General features: G+C 36.6%; 2 protein-coding genes across 3 annotated transcripts in view; both read right to left on the bottom strand.

Moving 5' to 3' along the window:
- Positions 1-23,542, bottom strand: part of LOC142351908 (uncharacterized) — a 438,132-nt gene that overhangs the window by 371,516 nt on the left and 43,074 nt on the right. The window lies entirely within an intron of this gene.
- LOC142351693 (uncharacterized) overlaps positions 1-23,542 on the bottom strand; it is a 127,791-nt gene that overhangs the window by 77,865 nt on the left and 26,384 nt on the right. Inside the window, exons 8-13 of the mRNA XM_075403835.1 lie at positions 20,632-20,848; positions 20,010-20,271; positions 14,983-15,115; positions 14,937-14,941; positions 7,644-7,728; positions 5,552-5,800 (exon numbers count right to left, since the gene is read on the bottom strand). Of these exons, the coding sequence (XP_075259950.1) occupies positions 5,552-5,800; positions 7,644-7,728; positions 14,937-14,941; positions 14,983-15,115; positions 20,010-20,271; positions 20,632-20,848 (951 nt within the window). The remainder of the gene's footprint in view (positions 1-5,551; positions 5,801-7,643; positions 7,729-14,936; positions 14,942-14,982; positions 15,116-20,009; positions 20,272-20,631; positions 20,849-23,542) is intronic.

The following is a 23,542-nucleotide window of genomic DNA, read 5'->3' as shown; positions in this document are numbered from 1 at the left end:
GACTTAGTTTTTCTATACGCTTACTCTCAGATGCCGAATTTTGTACGAGTATTTTGGAACAGGCTGAGTTTTTATTTGCAAAGTTTTTCGAAAATTTGGTTGACCTTTTTGGAACAGACTCTCAGTCTTATAACTTCCAAACAAGGCGGCATTTAGTTGAACAGGTGCGCAGAAATGGCCTTCTTTTGCTTTTTTCAGCCTTCTGTTTCGAATCAGCGAACCACCAGCTTTTGTCGGCTCTATCAGGAACTATAAAACACCCCGAAAAAATGGTAGATCGGTTTTTGAGACATCAAATTTCCCACGGCGACTTTTTGCGTGACGAAAGAGAAAGCGAAGTTCACTTACTGGAGGCCTTTACAAAACTACCGTATGGAGTTAAAGATTTTTGCCGTGAGAAAAACATTGAATTAGTATTCGCAAGGTACTTTAATGATGGGAAAAAAGTTTGCTCGTCGTCGTATACGCGTTCAAATGGCAATATGCGTGAATGTTTTTTCCAATTAAAAAATAGTAACTTTGTACAAGTAGAGTTTTATGCGAAGATTGAAAGCACCATCTATGCCGTTGTTAAAAGGAGTTTTGAATGTCAGAGAATTGACAATTATAACCGGTGTGTGTAAACCTTCCTTAGGATATTATTTCGAGCTTAGTGATTTAGGTCCCTTAAAACTTCGTGATGTCAAAATTTTTGCCTTCAAAACAGTCGTCTTCCCTTGTAATAATGACAGCTAGAGGGTAAGCGTGAAGAAAGGATTCGAGCATAATTGATTTTTGGAAGTTTGATTGGAGACTTAGACGTCTTTTTTCGTTTTTTGTTGTTGTTGCTTGGAGAGGCAATGACAATTTTTTGTTCCTTCCGCAATTTTGTTTTGATTGCAATACATGAAATCGAATTTTTTAGGAAACATTGGGTGTTTGAACTTAGGATACTGCGCCTACAATGTTTAGGGTTTGAAGAAAACGTCGCGACTCAGTTTACGTCATCTCTATGTTATTCAGTTTTAAATCATATTTACTTAGAGATAAGCTCGTTTTCTGTTCTAATTTCTTATCTAGAAATTTATCTGGCTTCAAATGTTTTTGCAAATTTGACTGTCTAAGCTTCTTTGTGTATGTAAGTTACCTGTTTTCATTTTTATTGATTGCTATATAATTGCTTTTTTTAGTTCAATACTTCTTATCGGAGATTCGAATATAAGAAACTTACAGAATGAAATTCAATCTGACCCGTTACTCGGCCGACATCAAATTGACATTCTGGCTTGGGGAGGGATGAGATCAAATGAAATTGGCCCCCAAAAAAGCATAACAGCGCGTCAATACAATTGTTGTCTTGGCGGTCGGAAGCAACGACCTGACTCCTTTCCGGCAAAATCCTCCGGAAACCCCTGATGAAATCATGGTTAATCTTGTGAGCTTCTCTCGATGCGTTTCCCGATATGAAAACACCGGTCTCTGTTATTGGTCTTTGGAGGAGGCGAGATGTTGCTGCTGAAATTGTCGAAAAAACTAACAAACTTATTTTCAACGAGTTGAAGCAAAACTTTGTACCGCCTTAGCTTAAAATCAAACATTTCAGTCAAACTGATCGTTGCCATCTTAATGGAAATGGAAGACAGGAAGTTCTCGCGCTTCTCAATCGAACAATAAATAATCGTTCGTTGAAGTGATTGCCTGTTATAAAGAGGCATGGTTGAGTTAATTTAATTTTGACTCAATTGATTTTATGTAGTTTACTTTTTAGCAAGGCTGGTTGAAGAGCCAGTCTGAAATTGTTGATATGTGATGATGCTTCTGCTTTTGTGGTCCTAATACGATTTTTTGTACAGTGAGTTGTTGATAAATCCCGAGCATTTCGTTTCTTTGTCGTTTTTGGTTTTCTTTTTGTATTCTTTTGTACTGTTTGAGAACGCGATGATAAGTTTTTGATTCTTACGAGCGTTTCTCTGGCTTTCTTGGCTGTCTGTTATTTTACAGGTTTTTTATTACGCTGTGATGGTAATCCCTGAGCGCAATTTTTTGTTTTGGTTAAGCGTTCCTCACATTTTTTTTCGTTTCTACATGTTTTCTAGTTTTTGTCGTCTTTCTCTAGTTTTGATATAGTGCGCTGTGTCGAGAAAATCTGGGCGCAGCTGTTAGTTTGTTTTTTTAAGCTTTTCATCGTTTTTGTTTTTGATAATTTTCTTTTCGCGCTCTCTTTACGCTATTTTTCTCCCGCTCTTCTTTCGTTTTGTGCGCTGTGATGATAAATCTATGTGGATATTGGTTCTTGTTTTGCCTCTTTTTTTGTGTTTTCTTTGATGTTCCTTGGCATTTTTTCTCTATCTTTCTCTTTCTCTTTTTCTCTCTCGTTTTCCCTTTCTCTCTCTCTCTCTCGTCTCTCTGTTTTTCTCTTTATCCCCTCTCTCACTCTTTATCTTTTTTTTTCTCTCTCTCTCTCTCTCTCTCTCTGGCTGCGTCCCATTAATTTCTCTTTCTCTCTTTCTCTGTCTTTCCCTCTCTCTCTCTCTCTCTCTCTCTCTGTCTCGCTTTCTTTCTCTAATCCTCTCTTTCTTTCTTTCTTTCTCTCCTCTCCTTCACTCTCTCCCACTATTCCTCTTTCTCTCTGGCTCCCGCTTTCTCTCTCTCTCTCTCTCTCTGTCTCTCTCTCTCTCTCTCTCTCTCTGTTTCTCGCTTTCTTTCTCTAATTCTCTCTTTCTTTCTCTCTTTTTCTCTCTCCTTCGTTCTCTCTCTCTCTCTCTCTCTCTCTCTCTCTCTCTCTTTCCCTCTCCCTCTCCTCTCTTTTTTTTCTTTCTTTCCCTCTCTTTCTATTTATCTGGTTTTCTCTCTCTTTCTGTCGTCTCTCTCTCTCTCTCTCTCTCTCTCTCTGTGTGTGTGTGTTTCTCTCTCTCTCCCCCTTTCTCTCTCTCTCTCTCGTCTTTCCCTTCTTTCTCTCTCTCACCTTCTGTCTCTCATTCTTTCTCTCTTTCTCTGTCTCTCTCGCTCTCCCTCACTCGTTTTCTTTCTCTCTCTATGTGTCTCTCTTGCTCTCTCTCTCTCTCTTTCTATCTGTTGTCTGATTTGACTGTATTGTATGTCTCTCCTGCATTCTCTTCCCTTTGATATATTTATCGGAGCGCTTTTTTATTGCCGTTTTTGCTTTTGTCTTGGTTTCTCCTTCCCGAATTTTTTTCTTTGATGTTTTTTTCTTGTCATGGTTTCGCTGCGTTTTCTGCGTTCAAGTACCTTGGGTGCTCTTTTCGCAGACAATGATGAAAACCAACAAAAATCATGATTATTGATGAAATTTTCGGATAATTCTTTCTTGTGTTTTTTTCTTTCGTCTCTCTGTCTATTTGCCTAGCTTTTTTTCTCTCGTTTTGTTTTTTCTCTCGATCTGCATTATATGCCTACTTTTTACTTCTTGCTGTGACACGAAATTTCAGAGCGCTGACAGTGATGAAAACCAAAAATCAACTATGATTAATATTCTGATTGGTTTTTTCTTTTCCTTGTTCTCTGGTCTCTTTCTTCACCATCCCTCTCTCGCTTTCTAATTAACTGTTTACACTCTCTTTTTTTTTCTTTGTTTCTCTCGTCTGGTTTTTTTCTTTGTTCTTTTTTCTCTGTGTACTTCGATTTTCGTTTTTCTCGTGATTGTTCTGCTTGTTGTTCTTTCGCTATTGCTTTTGTTTTGTTCCATTGACGCGCTGTGATGAAAACATCAAGTTTTTTGAGCGCTGAAAGTGATCAATCAAAATCATAAGATATCATAATCAATAATGATAAAAGATCTGTCTGACTGCTACAATTGTTGTTTTTTCTCTCTTATTCTCGCTTCCTCGCGCTCCCTCGCTCTTGTTTTGTCTTTCTCTCAGCCTTGCTTCTTTCTCTCAGCCTTGCTTCTTTCTCTATGCTTTCTTTCTCCTTGTCTTGTTTTTTGTTTGGGCTCCCTTCTTTTTCTCTCTTTCTGGCTCTGGTCTTTTGTTTTATTTCTCTTTTCTCTCTTTCCCTCCATATTTGTTTTGCCCGCGATTGTTCTGCTTCTGTTGTTCTTTCGTCTTTGTTTTCTTTTGTTCTTTTGATGCAGTGTGCTAAGAAAAATCACGTTTTCTTAGCACTAAAAGTGATGAAAGTCAACAGCCATCAAGATCAGTGATGATAAAAGATCTCATCGCCTACCTCAATAGCCCCTTTTTTGTCGTCTCTCGTTTTCTTTCTCTCTCTCTTTCTCGCTCTTTCTCGTTTCTCTTTCTATCTTTCTCTCTCTCTCCTCTCTCTCTCTCTCTCTCTCCCCCTCTCTCTCTTTCTCTCTCTCTCTCTTTCTCGCTCTTTCTCTTTCTCTCTCTCTCATTCTCTCTCTGCTTTTCTCCCTTTCTCTCTCTCCTCTCTCTGTCTCTCTCTCTCTCTCTCTCTCTCTCTCTCTTTCTCTCTCTCTCTCTCTCTCTCTCTTCTCTCTCTCTCTCTCTCTCTCTCTTTCTCGCTCTTTCTCTCTCTCTCGGCTTTTCTCCCTTTCTCTCTCTCCTCTCTCTGTCTTTTTCTCTCTCTCTCTCTCTCTCCTCTCTGTCTCCTCTCTCACTCCCTCTCTCAAGCTTGAGCGCGCGCCTGAGCGTGCTCTGCCTTACAGGCATTTTTTTGTTTTTTGATGTTTTTTGTGCGTTTTTTGTTCGCGTTTCGCTCTCGCTCGCTTCCGCACTCTCCTTGCTCCTTTTAGCGTGCTCGTTCGCTCGTCGTCGTTTGCTCGGTTTTGCTTGCTCGCTCGCCGCCGCTTGTTCGCTCGCTCGCCTCTTTGCCTTTCCCCTTTCTGTTTTCGTCCCATCCCCTTTCGCTTATGGCGACGTACTTTTCTTTTGTTTGTGTGTTCAGCCCCCACCCTTCTCTCTTTCCTCCTTTTGTTTCGTGCTTCAGCCCCGTCCCTTTTCTGTGCCCCCTCTCATGTGCTTGTGTTTTGCTGATGTTCCTATCTATATTAGTTTGCCTTCTTTTGCAGCACACAAACCCCCTGCCCTTTCTGTGACCCCTGCTGCAGCGCAAAAAACCACCTGCCCTTTCTGTGACCCCTTCTGCGCATTTGATGATGTTTCTATTTTTACGTGTTAGCCTTAGCAATTTTAGGGTCTCTTTTTTCTTTGGCGGTTCGAGAATAGGTCGAATCCTGTTCTCTAATCTTCAAAGAAGCCAAAGAGGCCCATGCAGCAGCTAAGGCACGTTTCCGGCGCTTCTTGCAAGACGGTTATCTTACAGGATGGACGGTTATCTTGCAAAACTCTTGCAAATCGGACGGTTATATTGCAAGATGATGCGTAATCTTGCAAGATTCTTGCAAGATAACCGTCCAATTCTGACTGGGGAAATACTTCTGGAGCACATTTAAATCAACTTCAAAATGCTTCAGACTGAATGCAGAGCAATCCAGATCAAACAGAACTCAGAAAATCAATTCAGTTAAGCAATATAAACGTCTTTCAAAGGTCTTGCTTTTAAACGTCTTTCGCGATTACCATAATTGGTTTTAACTTCCCTGAGAGCAATGAAAACTATTGGCATTATATTCAATTTTACAACTCACATCCATTTGCGACTTGTGCTGGGTTTTGTTGACCTTAGACGTCGGAGGTAAAGGCGGGGTCAATTTACGACACAGTGACTTCTGCAGTCTCTCTTGAATGTCTCTCTGATCATCGTGATGGTACTCGCTATCATCGTCATCATCGATATCTTCTTCATCAGCGCAACTTCTTTGTCCAACTCCACAGCATTCTACTCTACGTTTACTTTTATTTCTTACATCATTCAGCAAATCAGTCCAAATGCTTCCCTAAACAGCAAACATTTCATAAAATCCTGATATATCAAAATTGAAAATTTGTATCATTTTTTACTTTAAACCAACATTCTGTTTAAACCATCCCTAATCTGTCCCCATTAACAAAACCACAGTGGGGTCGAAAACAGAATCGATTGGTACCAGCTTCTCTTATACATAACTCATTATTTTCTTGCATTCCCAGCGCAATAGATTTTAAGTCTAGCACCAAACTTGAATCCACTTCTTCAAGATCAATAAAGAAGGAACGATAAAAGGATCTGCCCGATAAAAAAAAGCATGGTGGCCACAAAGGAGAAAAAAATGCTTAGTATGCGAGTACGTAAACTTTTTTAATATTTTTTAAAAATGGGATGTTTCCCTTATCATGAAAATTATCAATTGTAAACAGTCTAAACTTAAACCCTTATTGCACGAATTGAGAGATAACTTCATATGTGATAATACTGCGCTATCGTCTTCCTTTTGGCGAGACACTAAGAACAGAAACTTGGTCACAAGGGTTTTCTTTCGCAGATTAGTTTTTTGGTTTTGGGGATTTATTGCTCAAAGAAAAAAAGTTTCCCTATATGATGTCTTAAGTTTCGCTATATGATGTCTTAACTACTATGGTTCAGGAAATTGATAAGAGGTTTTAAAAAAATTGCTCTTAGGCGCCACTAGACCGATCCCAGACCTTTTGGCGTCTTTTCAGATACTATTTTGAATGCACGATATTATCTGAGAAAAATTCATTATTATTATTAAAAATAAAGTCTGGATTTTAAACCCCCCAACTGGGCTGTAATTACACGTGGATATATAAGAAACTAATAGCCCAAACGACGGAAGAAAACATGGCCAATATGTAGCATTACGAGCTGAGAGTTGTATTGCAAAATTAATGAGCTTTGTTTTTAGAGACATTATTACAAAGTATTGAACAGTTTTAAACTCTTCAAATTAAATACAGTTAAATTTATACAATATGGTGGCAAAATGATCTAATAAACAATACCGTCTAAAGTCGGGCAAAATTCGTGCGTTCAGTGGCGTTGGGGGTGGTAACTGAGGGGGTCAAAGTTTTAAGATTCAGAACCGCCCTTCGCACAATGAAATTGTCTCCTAAAAACAGTTTTGATGAATCGCAGACTAGTAAGGCGTAAGGCCTTTAGAGATCTGCTCATCAATTAATACAAAATGGTGGCAAAATGATCTAATAAACAATACCGTCTAAAGTCGGGCAAAATTCGTGCGTTCAGTGGCGGTGGGGGTGGTAACTGAGGGGGTCAAAGTTTTAAGATTCAGAACCGCCCTTCACACAATGAAATTGTCTCCTAAAAACAGTTTTGATGAATCGCAGACTAGTAAGGCGTAAGGCCTTTAGAGATCTGCTCATCAATTAATACCCTCCGGGCTTTAACTGTTTATCTCGTTCTTGGGGACAAAGAGGTACAGGGGTCAGACGGAAAATCAGTCAAGTGAAAAATTGCATAATAAGACTACAGGACTAATATCATTGCTAAAAAATTTTGTTTGAGAGCAATTAAAAATCCATGGAGTAAAAGAGCTCCATTCATGCTCGGATTGTGACGAATGACTTACGTTCTTCCCAATTGAGAGATTCAAGGGGATCTTTTTTTGTTTAGATTCAATGGGTCAATTTGAAAAGTTGGATCTTTTCCGTTTGTGCCTCCCCCCCATATTAGTGGGTGCATATTTTTTTTCAATCCCCGACGCACGTGCTACATTTTTGCACAATGATTTAGTATGCAATGGCACGTGCTCTTTAACGGGGTGTATAACGTACTGGGCGCACAAATGGAAAAGATCTAAAAAACTTATTCATATTTACCGTTTGTGAGTCGGGTTTGTCAGTTTGCTGTTCTAGAACCAGATCGGAGTTGCTGTCATAGCTGTCAAATTCTTCAGGGAAGTCACTGAAATATTCAACCTGACTAGCCGTTTCATTCAGGCATCTTGGAGATTATTCAGTAACTTTATCCATGGCGTAGAATCAATAAGAAAAAATATCTGCAAAACTAGTGCGATACTCGTGGGAATTGATGCTCCATTGTGAGTACAAGTAAAGAAAGATTCAGCTGATGTCCAGTTAGAAAGGCACTCAAAAGCTCATCTTAAAATACACCAGGCAGATTGCCTGAAAACAGCCGCCATTGACTACCATAATCAAGCTTGGGATTGAAAGAACAGAATAATTTTTGTACGAAAACATTTTTAAAACGCAAACTATTTTGATGTCATTTTGTAGTTGGACATAATCTTGTTTCTTCAAGAGAGCATATAGTATCATTATCAACAAGAATTAAAGATGGTAACTAAGTCTTATATCAGAACAAAGTTCAAGTAGCGGGCATAAAATTGGGTTTACGTGTTTATCCCGATTCCATTTATGATTTTGTTTCTCGATACTGACGATTTTGATTCTAGATTATTTTTGACCAACTCCAGCCTGAAAGCACTTTTAGTAAAATGAGAAAAGAGTGAAAGCCGACTACTGAAGCCAAAAAAATCACGCAGAATGTTGAACCAAATATGAACTAAGGTAAGCGAAATTTATCGACGAAGTAAAAAAAACAGCAGGACAAGTCCAGAACTAAAATTCACAGAATTTGGATTGCTTCTAAGGACAAAACTAGACTTCGAAAAGACTAGGAATTGATTCGGAAAAGCGTTTAAGAAATCCCGAAAAAAAGCAGTCATCAGAAGTCCTATTGAGGAACGTTAAAAAACTAAAATCTAAATTTATTCAAAAAGTTTTTTCACTCTAATTTAAAATGAGAGTGAAAAGCTTACGCCACCAAACCACTCGCGTTTTTGCTCTACTTCTTGTTTCGATGTGACCAATAACATCGCTTCGTTTTGACGTCAAAAATCATCAAAATGTGTGATTGGTCTTAAAAAACATATCCGAAGACTCCGAACCAACTCTAAGTAGTTATTCCTTTAGTCACCAACCAAGCACAAAATGAGTAAAATGAGCCTTAAAATGAATTTTACCAAACATTTCAACAATAACAGAGGAAAAAAATAGGATATTAGCCAAACACGATACCTGTAAAAATACCGGATAACTCTACACAAGTTGAGCCAATGAATCAACTATTACTGGCGAAACCACTTGTCATACCAATTCTCTTTACTCAATAACTAATTACAATCTGATATAACAAAACAATAGAAACGGTAGATAGAGAAAACCGAACGAGGAAAAGGAAAAAAAAGTGTTGCAAAATTACATTAAAATGCTGCTACCTTACTTGCCGAAAATTATTCTTTTCAACATTTTATAACTTGGTCTGCTCAATCAGTAAATTGCCCAATGCCAGTCAGAGAAACTCTGAACAAGAAAAAGGCAGACAAGGAAAAATCAAAAGGAGCACAAATTTATATAATTCAATTTTAGTTAATTTATATAATTCAATTTTCTGCTATTATAATTTTGAACTGTCAAGTTTTATAACAAAATGCCTATTAAAAAGCGCTCGACTCAAAAAAAGAAAAGCAACTGAGAAACGCTTAAGTAAAATAAAGCAAAACACGTAAGAGACGAAAATAGGGCGAAAATTCGATAAAAACTACTTCATTTTTTTGAACAAAAACACTACTAAATTAAAATCGATTAAAAGAAACATTGCCTAAACCACTAAAGCAAATAACCTAAACAGAAAAATCCCATAAAGATCCATAAAAATAAATCCATAAAATGGAGTACGATTACAAAAAACTGCTAAAAGACGATCAACTTCACAAATTTTCAAAAACATCAAAAAAACGCCTGAAAGTATATTTAATTTTGTCAAACAGTCAAAAAGGGGCTTCCAAAGGCATTAACAATAGTTTTTTAATTGTAGCCAACACCTTTATCATACTAAAACCTCTTTGAAAAGGCCGCACGTGATTAAAAAGATCTCGCTGGCTTAACAAAAAATTGTTCACACCTCAATTCTCGCCTCCTCTCAGAAAAAGGAATGAACAAACACCGCTATAAATTCCCCTGCTTTTGAATTTTGTTCAGAAGACTTGTTATATTCAATTTTTGTTAAAACTGCGATTGTAATTTTGAGCTCAAATCTTATAACAAAATTCCTATATAAAAGCTCTCGACTAAAAAAAGAACAATAAAAGCTACAGCGAAACGCTGAAAAAAACGCAAAACATTTAAGAGACGAAAATAGGGCCGAATTTTGATAAAAAAATACATCATTTTTTCAAAAACACAAATCAAAATTAAAACCGATTGAGAGAAAACATTACCTAAACCACTAAAGCAAAAAAACCCCAACGGAAAAATCCCAAGATACCATAAAACAGGAATACGATTTTCAAAAACAGCTCAAAAAAGCGCCTGCAAGTTTATTTAATTTTGTCAAATAGTCAAAAAGGGGCTTCCAAAGGCATTAACAAAAGTTTTTTAATTGTAGCCAACACTTTTATCATATTAAATCGTGCTTAAACTAAAAAATTGCTTTGAAAAAGCCTCATGTGATCAAAAATATCTCAGTTGCTTAACAAAATTTGTTCACACCTCAATTCTCGCCCCCTCTCAGAAAAAGGAAGGAACAAACACCGCTATAAATTCCTCTGGTTTTGAATTTTGTTCAGAAGACTGACCTAAACACTTCTTTTCGCGTACAACACTTGACTTCCCTTAAAAAACAAAAATCTTCTGAAACAGAAGTAACCGATCAAAAAACCATAGCCGGAAGACATCCGCATCGACTCACAGAAAAACTTAACTTGTGCCCTAGCCAACCAATTACTTATAATATTTAAAATTATTTACAACAAAGCCATTTAATTTGAAACGAGCAAAAAAGCAAATTAGAGGAGAAAAGCAGAACTTGATATTTTCTTGAAAGTTTTAATACAGGTTACAACTCCAAAACCATTGTTTATAATACACTATCCAAAATAGTTAGTTTATGTTCGACAAATGACTACCATGTTGAATTATTGAAATGAAAACAAACGATGCATATCAAAAAAACCAATGCAATTGAAAAGATCAGGAGCCAAATCTAAAAATCTTGGATCTTTGTTATTTTTTAAACATTCTCTAAAAATTCGAAAGCCTCATCAACTGTTCTCAAAATGCATGGAAAACAAATTTTGTTTATTCATTGAGCACCTACACTACTCCTCATCTTTATTTTTTCCACTTAGCGACAAAACCTTTAGGTTTTGTCACTTTAGGAAAACTCAAATTTAAATCAAAACAAATTTCAATTGATAGGAATCAAGCCATAACATCACTACAGCCAACAAAAAGACTAATTAGAATTAGAAAAACTACAAAACTGAAAAGAAAACAAACATAACCGACTAACGTTGGGTAAATTGCTCTCAAGCACCCAGCGAACACTTCGCTAATACCCAGCTGGGGCTCGCAGATGCTAGTATTGGGAGGAGGTCAAATGATTGGAGGGAGGTAGGGTTGGGAGGGCTGGTTAGGAAAGGCTGGAGGACGGTGGAGTGGGGGTGAGTTGGATGATGGAGTTAAAATTATTTACAACAAAGCCATTTAATTTGAAACGAGCAAAAAAGCAAATTAGAGGAGAAAAGCAGAACTTGATATTTTCTTGAAAGTTTTAAAACAGGTTACAACTCCAAAACCATTGTTTACAACACACTGTCCAATAAAGGTAGTATATGTTCCAACAAATGACTACCATGTTGAAGAAATGAAATAAAAACAAACGATGCATATCAAAAAAAAACAATCCAATTGGAAAGATGAGGAATCAAATCTAAAAATCTAATGTTTGTTATTTTTTAAACATTCTCTAAGAATTCGAACGTCTCATCAACTGTTCTCAAAAAGCATGGAAAACAGATTCCGTTTATTCATTGAGCACCTAAATTACTTCCAGTCTTTGTTTTTTTTCACTTAGCGACAATACCTTCAGAAAAAGTCAAAGCAACACAGTGAAGATAAAACAGAAGCATTAGGCAAAAGACTTCATGGAAGAAATAAGCTAAATTAATAATTTTGAAGACAAAGAAAAACCAGAATAAAAGCACAAATTTGAATAATTCAAATTTAGTTGAAAATTCTATTATAATTTTGAACTGACAAGTCTTATAGCAGAAAGCCAAATCAGAAAAGTTGGATCTTTTCCCTTTGTGCCCCCCAAATTAGTGGGTTCATATTATTTTGTTTCAATCTGACGCACGTGCTATATTTTTGCGCAAGGATTTAATATGTAATATCAAGTGCTCTTTAACTGGGGGCACAAATGGAAGTATTAGGCAAAAGACCTCAAGAAAGCTAAATTAATAACTAAGACAATGAAAAACCAGAAAGAAAGCACAAATTTATATATAACAATTTTAGCTAAAATTGCTATTATAATTATGAAATGTCAAGTCCTATAACAAAATGCTTAACTAATAGCTCTCCACTAAAAAGAAAACAAAAAAAGTTACTGCGAAACGTTTGACTAAAAAAAACGCATTTTGCGTTTTTTTACTTAAGCGTTTCGCAGTAGCTTTTCTTGTTATCTTTTTATTCGACAGCTATTATATAGGCATTTATAACTTCTGCTGCTCAATCAGTAAATTACCCAACGCCAGTCACAGAAACGCTGAACAACAACAACAAAAAGGCAGAAAAAAAACCAAAAAGCTAGCACAAATTTATATAATTCAACTTTAGTTAAAACTGTAATTATAATTTTGACCTAAAGTCTTATAACAAAATGCCTATATAAAAGCTCTCGACTAAAAAGAGAACAAGAATAGCTAAAGCAAAACGCTAAATTAAAAAAAGCATTTGTGTTTTTTGAGCGTTTTACAGTAGCTTTTCTTGTTCTCTTTTTAGTCGAGAGCAATCATATAGAAATTTATAGCTTCTTCTGCTCAATCAGTAAATTACCCAACGCCAGTCACATGAACGTTGAACAACAATAAAAAGGCAGACAAAAACCAAAAAGCTAGCACAAATTCATATAATTCAATTTTAGTTAAAACTGCAATTATAATTTTGAACTTAAGTCTTATAACAAAATGCCTATATAAAAGCTCTCGAATAAAAAGAGAACAAGAATAGCTACAGCGAAGCGCTAAAGTAAAAAACATTGTGTTTTTTGAGAGTTTTACAGTAGCTTTTCTTGTTCTTTTTAGTCGAGAGCTATCATATAGACATTTATAACTTCCTCTGCTCAATCCGTAAATTACCCAACGCCAGTCACATAAACTTTGAACAACAATAAAAAGCCAGAAATTAAAAAACCAAAAAGCCAGCACAAAATTATATTCAATTTTTGTTAAAACTGCGATTGTAATTTTGAGCTCAAATCTTATAACAAAATTCCTATATAAAAGCTCTCGACTAAAAAAAGAACAATAAAAGCTACAGCGAAACGCTGAAAAAAACGCAAAACATTTAAGAGACGAAAATAGGGCCGAATTTTGATAAAAAAATACATCATTTTTTCAAAAACACAAATCAAAATTAAAACCGATTGAGAGAAAACATTACCTAAACCACTAAAGCAAAAAAACCCCAACGGAAAAATCCCAAGATACCATAAAACAGGAATACGATTTTCAAAAACAGCTCAAAAAAGCGCCTGCAAGTTTATTTAATTTTGTCAAATAGTCAAAAAGGGGCTTCCAAAGGCATTAACAAAAGTTTTTTAATTGTAGCCAACACTTTTATCATATTAAATCGTGCTTAAACTAAAAAATTGCTTTGAAAAAGCCTCATGTGATCAAAAATATCTCAGTTGCTTAACAAAATTTGTTCACACCTCAATTCTCGCCCCCTCTCAGAAAAAGGAAGGAACAAACACCGCTATAAATTCCTCTGGTTTTGAATTTTGTTCAGAAGACTGACCTAAACACTTCTTTTCGCGTACAACACTTGACTTCCCTTAAAAAACAAAAATCTTCTGAAACAGAAGTAACCGATCAAAAAACCATAGCCGGAAGACATCCGCATCGACTCACAGAAAAACTTAACTTGTGCCCTAGCCAACCAATTACTTATAATATTTAAAATTATTTACAACAAAGCCATTTAATTTGAAACGAGCAAAAAAGCAAATTAGAGGAGAAAAGCAGAACTTGATATTTTCTTGAAAGTTTTAATACAGGTTACAACTCCAAAACCATTGTTTATAATACACTATCCAAAATAGTTAGTTTATGTTCGACAAATGACTACCATGTTGAATTATTGAAATGAAAACAAACGATGCATATCAAAAAAACCAATGCAATTGAAAAGATCAGGAGCCAAATCTAAAAATCTTGGATCTTTGTTATTTTTTAAACATTCTCTAAAAATTCGAAAGCCTCATCAACTGTTCTCAAAATGCATGGAAAACAAATTTTGTTTATTCATTGAGCACCTACACTACTCCTCATCTTTATTTTTTCCACTTAGCGACAAAACCTTTAGGTTTTGTCACTTTAGGAAAACTCAAATTTAAATCAAAACAAATTTCAATTGATAGGAATCAAGCCATAACATCACTACAGCCAACAAAAAGACTAATTAGAATTAGAAAAACTACAAAACTGAAAAGAAAACAAACATAACCGACTAACGTTGGGTAAATTGCTCTCAAGCACCCAGCGAACACTTCGCTAATACCCAGCTGGGGCTCGCAGATGCTAGTATTGGGAGGAGGTCAAATGATTGGAGGGAGGTAGGGTTGGGAGGGCTGGTTAGGAAAGGCTGGAGGACGGTGGAGTGGGGGTGAGTTGGATGATGGGGTTATAGTGGTTGTTCAAACTCTGTTCAGACTAAGAACCGCCCCTCACACTAAGAAAAATTTGTCCAAATATATTTTAGCGAATAGCATTATTAGAGACTTGTTAGGCCTAAGGCTCTAAGAGAACAGAAAGCCCTCAGAGAGTTACCCGTTTATCCAGTTTTTGAGGACGAAACGTCAAACGGGTCAAGCGAAAAATCGCATTGAAAAAGATTACAGGACTAATATAATTAGCACAAACTTGGTTTGAGAGCAAGTAAATACCACTAAAAAGCATCTAAAATGGGGAAACAAAAAAAAATTGCATCTAGAGGTCTTATAAAAAAGCCGGCAGATTGCCGGAATAGCTGCAAAAAAAAACAAACTCGCGTGTTGTATAATACATAGAAACATAACCGACTAACTTTGGGCGAAATTCTCTCAGCGACCGGTTGGCTTCGTCAGTAGTTAGCCACGGCAGGGGTGCACCAGGGGCTGATGGGTTGGGGAAAAAGCGGGGAGGGCCACAGGGTGGGGGGAGTTGGAGCTGACGCTAGAGTAGGAGGGTTGCCAAAACAGTTTCTGTGAATCGCATACTTGTGACCTGAAAGGCTCTAAGAGCACTCAATGCCAGCTACCTTTTATCCAATTTTTGAGGACGAAAAGTCAAATCGGTCAGAAGAAAAATTGTTCAAGCGAAGAATCGCATTAAAAAGATCGACAGGACTAAAATATTCAACAGACACAGATATAAGTTGAAAAAGTAAACGAAGCCACTGAAAGAGCTATCTAAAAACCTTTCAGCCATACATTAAGCCTGTTAAAAATCATTGCGCAGGAGCCTTTTCATTGGTGACCTTTATGACACATGATTTCCTTTGAACTTAAAGTAATTCAAATGAAACTTGTTTTAAAGTGCAAAAGTCATTTAAATGAGTGACGTACGTCACGTATGATCAAAATCCAATCACGCAAATGAACTAAAAAAAATGGCTTAACAGAGTGAGAAATAACCTCATGCGCGCAAATGCAGTTAGTGAGAGGAAGAAGTCATTCAGTTGATTCAACTTTTTCAAATTTGCTGTGTAAACGAATGTAAAATGAAAAAGAACCTCAGACGACGAAATAAGATCACCCCAATATAGCTCCGTTCAGCTAACAACATCACAGCTATAATAAATTGGATAGTCAAAATTGCTCTCAAATGTTTAGTTCCTTATTAAAATGGCTTAGAAAAACCCAATTACTCAAAAAAGTTATCTGCTTCGAGAAAGCCTTAAGTAATCAAAAAAATTTACCCGCTCAGCGAAAATGTTTACACGTACGTCTTTCAGTCTCTCTGTGTTCGAACTCTGAAGACTAAGAACTGGCCCTCACATTATAGAAACTTTGCCTAAAAACAATTTTAGCGGATAGCATTCTTAGAGAAGGCCTAGCGCTCTAAGAGAACAGATAGCCCTACGAGAGTTAACCGTTTATCTCGTTTTTGTGGACGAAAAGTCAAATGCGTCAATTGGAATACGGGTCAAGCAAAAAATCGCATTGAAAAAGACTACAGGACTAACATAATTAGCACAAACTCGATTTGAGAGCAATTAAATACCACAAAAAAGCATCTAAAATGGGGAAATCACAAAAAATAGAATCTAAAGGTCTTATAAAAAAAAGCCGGCAGATTGCCGGAATAGCTGCAAAAAACAGACTCGCGTGTTGTATAACCGACTAACTTTGGGCGAAATGCTCTCAGCGACCGGTTGGCTTCGTCAGTAGTTAGCCACGGCAGGGGTGCACCAGGGGCTGATGGGTTGGGGCAAAAGCGGGGAGGGCCACAGGGTGGGGGGAGTTGGAGCTGACGCTAGAGTAGGAGGGTTGCCAAAACAGTTTCTGTGAATCGCATACTTGTGAGTTGAAAGGCTCTAAGAGCACTCAATGCCAGCTACCCTTTTATCCGATTTTTGACTACAAAGTCAAATAGGCCGGACGAAAAAATGTTCAAGCAAAACATTGCATTAAAAATACCGACAGGACTAATATAATTGCTACAAATTTTGCTTGAGAGCAATTCAACAGACAGATATAAGTTGAAAAAGTTATCGAAGCGGCTGAAAAAGCTATCTAAAAACCATTCAGCCATACATTAAGCTTGTTAAAATTCATTGCGCAGGAGCCTTTTCATTGGTGACCTTTATGACATACATGAGCTTCTTTGAACTTCAGCTAATTCAAACAAAACTTGTTTTAAAGTGCAAACTCCATTAAATTGAGTGAGGTACGTCACGTATGATCAAAATCTAATCACGCAATTGAGCTAAAAAAATAAAGGCTAAAGAGAGTGAGAGATGACTTCATGCGCTCAAATGCAGTTAGTGAGAGGAAGAAGTCATTCAGTAGATTCAACTTTTTCAACTTTACTGTTTAAGCGAATTTAAAATGAAAAAGCCTCAGACGACGAAATAAGATCACCCCCAATATAGCTCTGTTCAGCTAACAACTTCACAGCTATAACAAACTGGATAGTCAAAAATGGCTCAAATGTACAGTGCCTTATTAAAATCGCTTAGCAAAACCCAAATACTCAAAAAAAGTTAACTGCTTCGAGAAAGCCGAAAGTAATCAAAAAATTTTACCCGCTCAGCGAAAACTTTTTAAACGTACATTTCTCGCTCTGTCTGTAATGCGGTATGATAAAAAACCGCTCTCCCGCTTCATTCTGTCCACCTGTTTGACATTTAGTTTTCACGAGCTATATCGACTTTTAAATTCTGTTTTTTTTTCAAACATGTAAATTAACAATATAACCGAAATGTTAAAGTTTAAATGCCTTCAGAATAATCAGGAATAATTATTAAAATAATCAAAATTTTACATTCATCTTCTGGTTGTTAATTGATGTTACCCATTAAGCTGTTCGTTCCAATATATATAAAAATGAGACACGAATGATCCTAACTGTCTATCTATTGGAAAAATTTCATGCTGACGTTAGAGATTTTCTGTTTTTATTACGACGTTAGAAATTTCAAAATATTAACTGCAGGCTCAGAGAAGTTGAAGCAGTCTCCTTTTTTAAAAACATTTTGTGGGGAAAATGAATTGAATGCTTTTGCAAGGTCTAAGAAGATAGCTGCAGTGTTTTTCCCATTTTCATGGTTTTCTATTACTGTCTCAGTGAAAAAAAATACTGCATCTGTTGAAGATTTGTTTGTTTTGGAACATAAATTGCTCATTATTCAACAGATTGTTTTTATTGTGATCATCATTTGGAAAAGGAGAAGCTTCTCAAAAAGCTTAGCAAAAGCTGGTGTGACAGAAATTGGTCGATAGTTGCACACTTGTGTTGTTTATCCTTTTTTTGCGAATTGGTGTGACATATGCATGTTTTAGAATAGTTGGAAAGACATTGTTTTGAATACATTCATTGAAAATAAATTACAGATGAGTACCAATTGCGTATTTCGCTGCCTTTAAAGCCCACGCATGAACAAATCCTCGACTCGGCGATTTACTGTTTTCTAAACTGTCAATGGTTTTAAAGATTTCTTTTCAAGTCAATACTCTACAAATGAATTTTTCAGAACAGTGGTCCAACTTATGGATATTGAGAGGAAAGAAATCACCAGAATATTTGCCCATTTCCGCAAAAGATTTATTAAATCCATTGCAGATTGCATTTTATCAACGGTCTTGGCTCCGTCTGTTTAAATTTCAGACACATTAATAACTTGTTTGTGATTTCCTAATTTTTTATTGGTGAAATTCCATTTCTGCAGAAGTACTGGCGGAGCCTCGATAAGACAAAAAACGATGCGCCAATACTCCTCTGCGAATCGTAATAAAAACAGATCCCTTTTACTTCTCTTCAAATGGTTAAAAGACAACGCTCCATTACAATTCAAGTTCTTTGAATTTCAAGAAAATAGGGCCACTATAATAGCCGGCTGAGAAGATGAGGGCGGATATTAATAATACCAAAACCGACAATTTGCTATGCAAAAACAGACCTGAAGGGCAAGTGTATTACCAAATTTGCGATGATCAAATTTAGAATCTGTTCCATAACTGCGACATTTTTGATTTATCGTGAATAACTTTAAAATTACACACAATTCTGCGATTGTATAGCCTAAAAATTATTATAGCTACTAAAGACTTATATCCCACTGTTTTGCACATATCGAAACATACCCGGCAGATTGCCGGAAAATAGCCGCCGTTGATTCCAATAAGCATGATTGGGATTGAAATAACAGAAGATATTGAAAAAAAAAAAGAATTTTGTACAAAAACATTTTTTTTAAGTCCGATTTATTTTGATGGCATTTCGTAGTTGAACATACTTCTGTTTCTTAGAGAGAGGCTACAGGGGCTACTATCAATACCAATAAGCATTAGAGATGGTAAATAAGACTTATAGGAACGACGTTCAAATAGCGGGCATCTAAAATTGGGCTTTATGGGTTTATCCCGTTTCTATTTCTGACTTCAATTTTTATACTGACTCTGTTCATTTTGAATTGCTTTGCTGAGCAGCTGATGTTCAAATTCACTTTTAGCAGAATGAGAGAAGAGAGAAACTAGCCTAGAGAAGTCAAAAAGATTTCACGCAAAATGTTGAAAAGGCGGCAAAATGAGGTAAAGCGAAACATTTTTTTATTCGACGAAGTAAAAAAAACATAGCAGGACAAGTCCTGACGTACAATTCAAAGAATTTTCATTGACTAAACAGAAAAACTAGACCTAGAATGGACTATGAGTGAATTGAGAAAACCATTTTAAAAAAAATCAGATCAAAAAATAAGAAAAAAAAAAAAATCAATGTCAAAATGCCGCATGTGAACAAAAAAACCACTAGCGAGAAATGAAAATTTAATTCAAACAAAAAACTAGGCCTAGAATGAGCTGTGAATGGATTGGGAAAACCATTTAGAAAAAAATCCGATCCAAAAAATCGAGAAAACAGTAAAAATCAGAGTGAAATTGCCGCATGTGAACAAAAAACCACTACCGAGAAACCGAATTTTTGTTCAAACACCATTTTCGCACTCTACTTTAAAATTAGAGCAAAAAAATTCACGCCGCAAAACCACTCGCTTTTTCGCTCCATTTCCTGTTTCGGCGTGACCAAAAATCACTACTCCAATTTGACTTCAAAAATCATGAAAATGTGTGAACAGATCTTAAAAAAAAAAAAAAAGACAGCGCCCCAATACAATTCAAATTTTTTGAATTGTAAAAAAAAATAGGAGCGCTATAATAGCCGGCTGAGAAGATGAGGGCGGCTATTAAAAATATTTAACAAATTATATTCGGTTTCCCGCAGTATAAGACAAATTATCAAACTTAGTGCCAAACTTCATTTTTTAATCTAATATAATTACGTTTTTTTCCGTGGGTGTTCATTTCCTAACATGAAGTGGGTTTTTTTCCGCGGGGCTTTTTCCGCAAGAGACCGACTCCAATTATTTACCATTTTTTCAGACTACTGATAAGGAACTCACGCTGAAGTTCCAAGTGATATATTGCGAGGTCTATCAATGATCCTGAGAGGAGAGGAATCTGCATGTCTTCCATTGTCAATCTGGTTCCCTTCATCTTCTGAGTCGCTACTACTAGGAACACTTGGAGGTCTTATAGCCTCAATACACGCTGTGATTCGTGGCCTCAAAGACTGATTTGCCATCATTACGTTTCCTATTTCTTCTTCATCCTCATTGTTGTCAACATTACTACGATTTTCTCTATCGTTGGTTGACACAGAACCTAGTATAAAAACGCGACATCTCAATCTAGCTAAACTGTACATTCGAGTAAGGAGAAAAAGGTGGTGGCCTCCATCCTATAACTTAACTTTGTTTTTGAAAAATGAACTTCAATCTGACAGTCGGCGTAAGTTAAAATGATTTTAAAACAGGTGGTCCATTCCACTATGTTATCAGATATCTTACAAAGACATGAAATTTAAAGCAACTTTGTATTCCCTGACTAACTAGGAAAATATTAACCCAACTTTTTGGCCCGTAATATATTTTGGGTAGGTCTATAATACCGTTTGTGCCGTCGCCAAATTCTTCTTGAACTAAACTGAGGTGTATAATTAGTGGCCAAAAGGAACGTCTTTACCCGAAGTTTGAGGGGGTGAATTTCCAGTTGTTTCGTTGTGAGCCACTGAGAATTGCGATTGTTGTGTATTTGGTAACTCCTCTGATTCATCAGTGTGCGCGATAACATCTGGTGGATTCCGGAGCTGTTCAAGGGCCTTTTCATGGTGGTCGGCTTCTTCAGCAAGAATGGATGTATAGAGACTCATGAAGGCTTTGCTTTGACTGAAGCGACTCATCTGAAACAGCAGAACTTTTTTCTATAATTTAATTTTGCCTAGAACCTCATATTATCTAAAAGAACATATTTGCGCAGAAATCAATTACTGAAATGACCATTTCAGTCAAATGTTCAACAGACGGCCAAATCTTCATGAAAAACGAGTTCATGGGTTCTACAAAACCGCCAAATATTTGTACATACGTACGAAGCTGTGGCTCTTATCATTATTTTTCATATGAGGACCCTGGTTTTGGTTCCGTAATCTCGCATTTTCTTTTAGTGAGTGTTCCAATGTGCTTGAGCCCACCGGAGCTGGAGCATCATCCTATAGTTCAAACGAGAGTCCACCATGCTATACATCGTGAAACACCGATAACTTCCACCTCCAGTTTGACCGACAAGCTACAAAAACCTAATAATAATTGCACTCCCTCTCCTAATAATAATTGTAGACAATAATAATTGTTCTCCACAATAATAATTGTACTCCATCATCAGCTACCACCAGTCAATGTTTCCAAGTTCAATGCTAAATGATTAACTTAATGCAATTAAATGTCACCATCCTTGAGGTCATTAAAAGGACAATTTGATGAATTTTCCGTCTTAGTTAATACACTCAATAAAAACAATTCTCATTGCGCTCACAGAAACATGGCTAAAAATAAATAACAAAAACGAACTGTTTGCCCTATCAGGCTTCAGTAAGCCCATTGCTAAATGCAGCGATTCATATTCGGGCAGACAACAGGCTCGAAGTGATACATGTTTCAACAATTGAAAATATAGGCCTATTTGAAAAATATCTCTTACTTGAGCAATTAAATCAAAATGTCTTGAGCGCAACAAACAAAAATGTAATGACTGCTGTTGACTTTATCGCTCTACTTGTAAGAAAATCGAATTTCTGCTCATTATAAATCTTTATTGCAATCCTATGGTCCAGGAATTTTAACTAAGGCGTTCATTACAGTAATCGGTAGTTTCTTTGCTAACCCAAGTACAATTGGCAATAAAGAAACTAGTTTAAGTGATAATTACACAATTTTAGTGAACCTGAAAACGAAGTACTATTGTAAAGAACAGCTGGGAAACCCTCGAAGAAATAATAGCGTACTCAATAATTTCATTACAAGGTGTATAATTATTCCTTGAAATGCTATTGACGCAGGCTGGAACGAATACCAGTAATAAAATCACAGATTCTGTTTTTTTTGCATACCCAAAGCAACTGAATTGTATGCACCCTTGAAGATTGTTTCCAGAAAAAAAAGGACTTGAAAAACAAACACAAAAGCGGAATTGTAGAAAAAAATAAAAATGCTTACATTTGCTAGACCATATAAATCTATAACTGAAACAAGACAGCATCAACGATAAAAAATTAATTCGAGATAAGAAGCGTTTCTAAGGTCAACGACTAAAGCAGGCAGAAAAAACAAAGGATGTTTTCAGACCGGTAAGCTCACTTCCACCAGCACAACGAATCCTACTCAAACGAACGCTGGAAATCTGAATGACGTTGTCAGTATCGGCACGCAGCCCTCTTCTGATTCTGAATATTTAAAAGGATCGGTTCTGAAAACAAATCGAAAATCCACGTTTCTGTCCAGTGAAACTTTTGCAATAATTTTATCACTAAATGAAACAGGGAACTAATGAACCAACTAATGAAACAGAGAACCAACTACTGAAACAGGGAAATTAAGCAAAAAGATTTATCACAGGCTCAGGACAACTGGATCGCAACCGGCCAGGCTTTATGGACTTGCTAAAGTACCCAAAAACGGTACTCCGCTTCGGCCTATTCTGCCAATAACCGGTAGCAGTTACGAGAAATTCAATAAAATTCTGTCTCCCTTTTTCCAGAGTTTAACAGGGGGCAAAAATTGAGACTAACTCGAAAGATGCCAGAGCCGCTTTCAATGAGATACACTATTGGACGGTTTAGCCACCGGTGCTTCACTGGCGGTAATTTTGGCAAAATTTGTGGAAGGAATCTTTTGAGAAATCCTTGCAGAAACCAAATGAGGGAAGGGAGAACAAAACTTCTCACATGAAGGGAAAGTGCATTGACTAACCCACGCGTTACTTTGCGAGGGAAAGGAGTCGAGTGTGAATCATGCAAATACTGGTTTCATGCAAAATAAAAGGTATTAATGGCACGGAGTATTAAAAAATGCAAGAAATTGTATGGATCTGTTCCTATTGTGCAGAAAAAGGTACAACTGAGGACTCACAGGAACTAACAGCATTCAAGAGGTATGTGGATGACATAGTGTGCACTTTTCAGAGAAACCCTCTGGAGTACCTTGAGTATGTGAATTCTCTTCACAAGCTTACAATTCACTCTTGAGACACCCGACTCAGATAGAAACCTGGCGTTCCTAGATCTGAACGTAAACGTAAACGATGAAAAACAAATTATCTGTCATTGGAGTCAGAAGTCTACTGATACCGGCATTTTAAATTTCCGTAGCTGTGCAGCCTTACAACATAATGTGATTTAAGGGAATGTATATAGGATTTTCAATGCAACCAGTGATTGACAGTCCTTTGATGTTGCCCTTAAGAAAACTCAGGACATCTGGACCGAAAATCAGTATCCAACAGAGTGGTCTTCCAGTATTGTTAACGAGACGTTGGATAAAATAGTCCCAAAAAAAGTTTACATCAAAACGCCCCAAAAAAGAACATGAAAACAATTAAA

This window comes from Convolutriloba macropyga, chromosome 13, assembly GCF_964194025.1.
Source record: "Convolutriloba macropyga chromosome 13, txConMacr16.3, whole genome shotgun sequence".
Classification (NCBI taxonomy): Eukaryota; Metazoa; Xenacoelomorpha; order Acoela; family Convolutidae; genus Convolutriloba; species Convolutriloba macropyga.
Note: the sequence above shows the minus strand (reverse complement) of the source record. Positions and strands in the feature narration are given on the sequence as shown.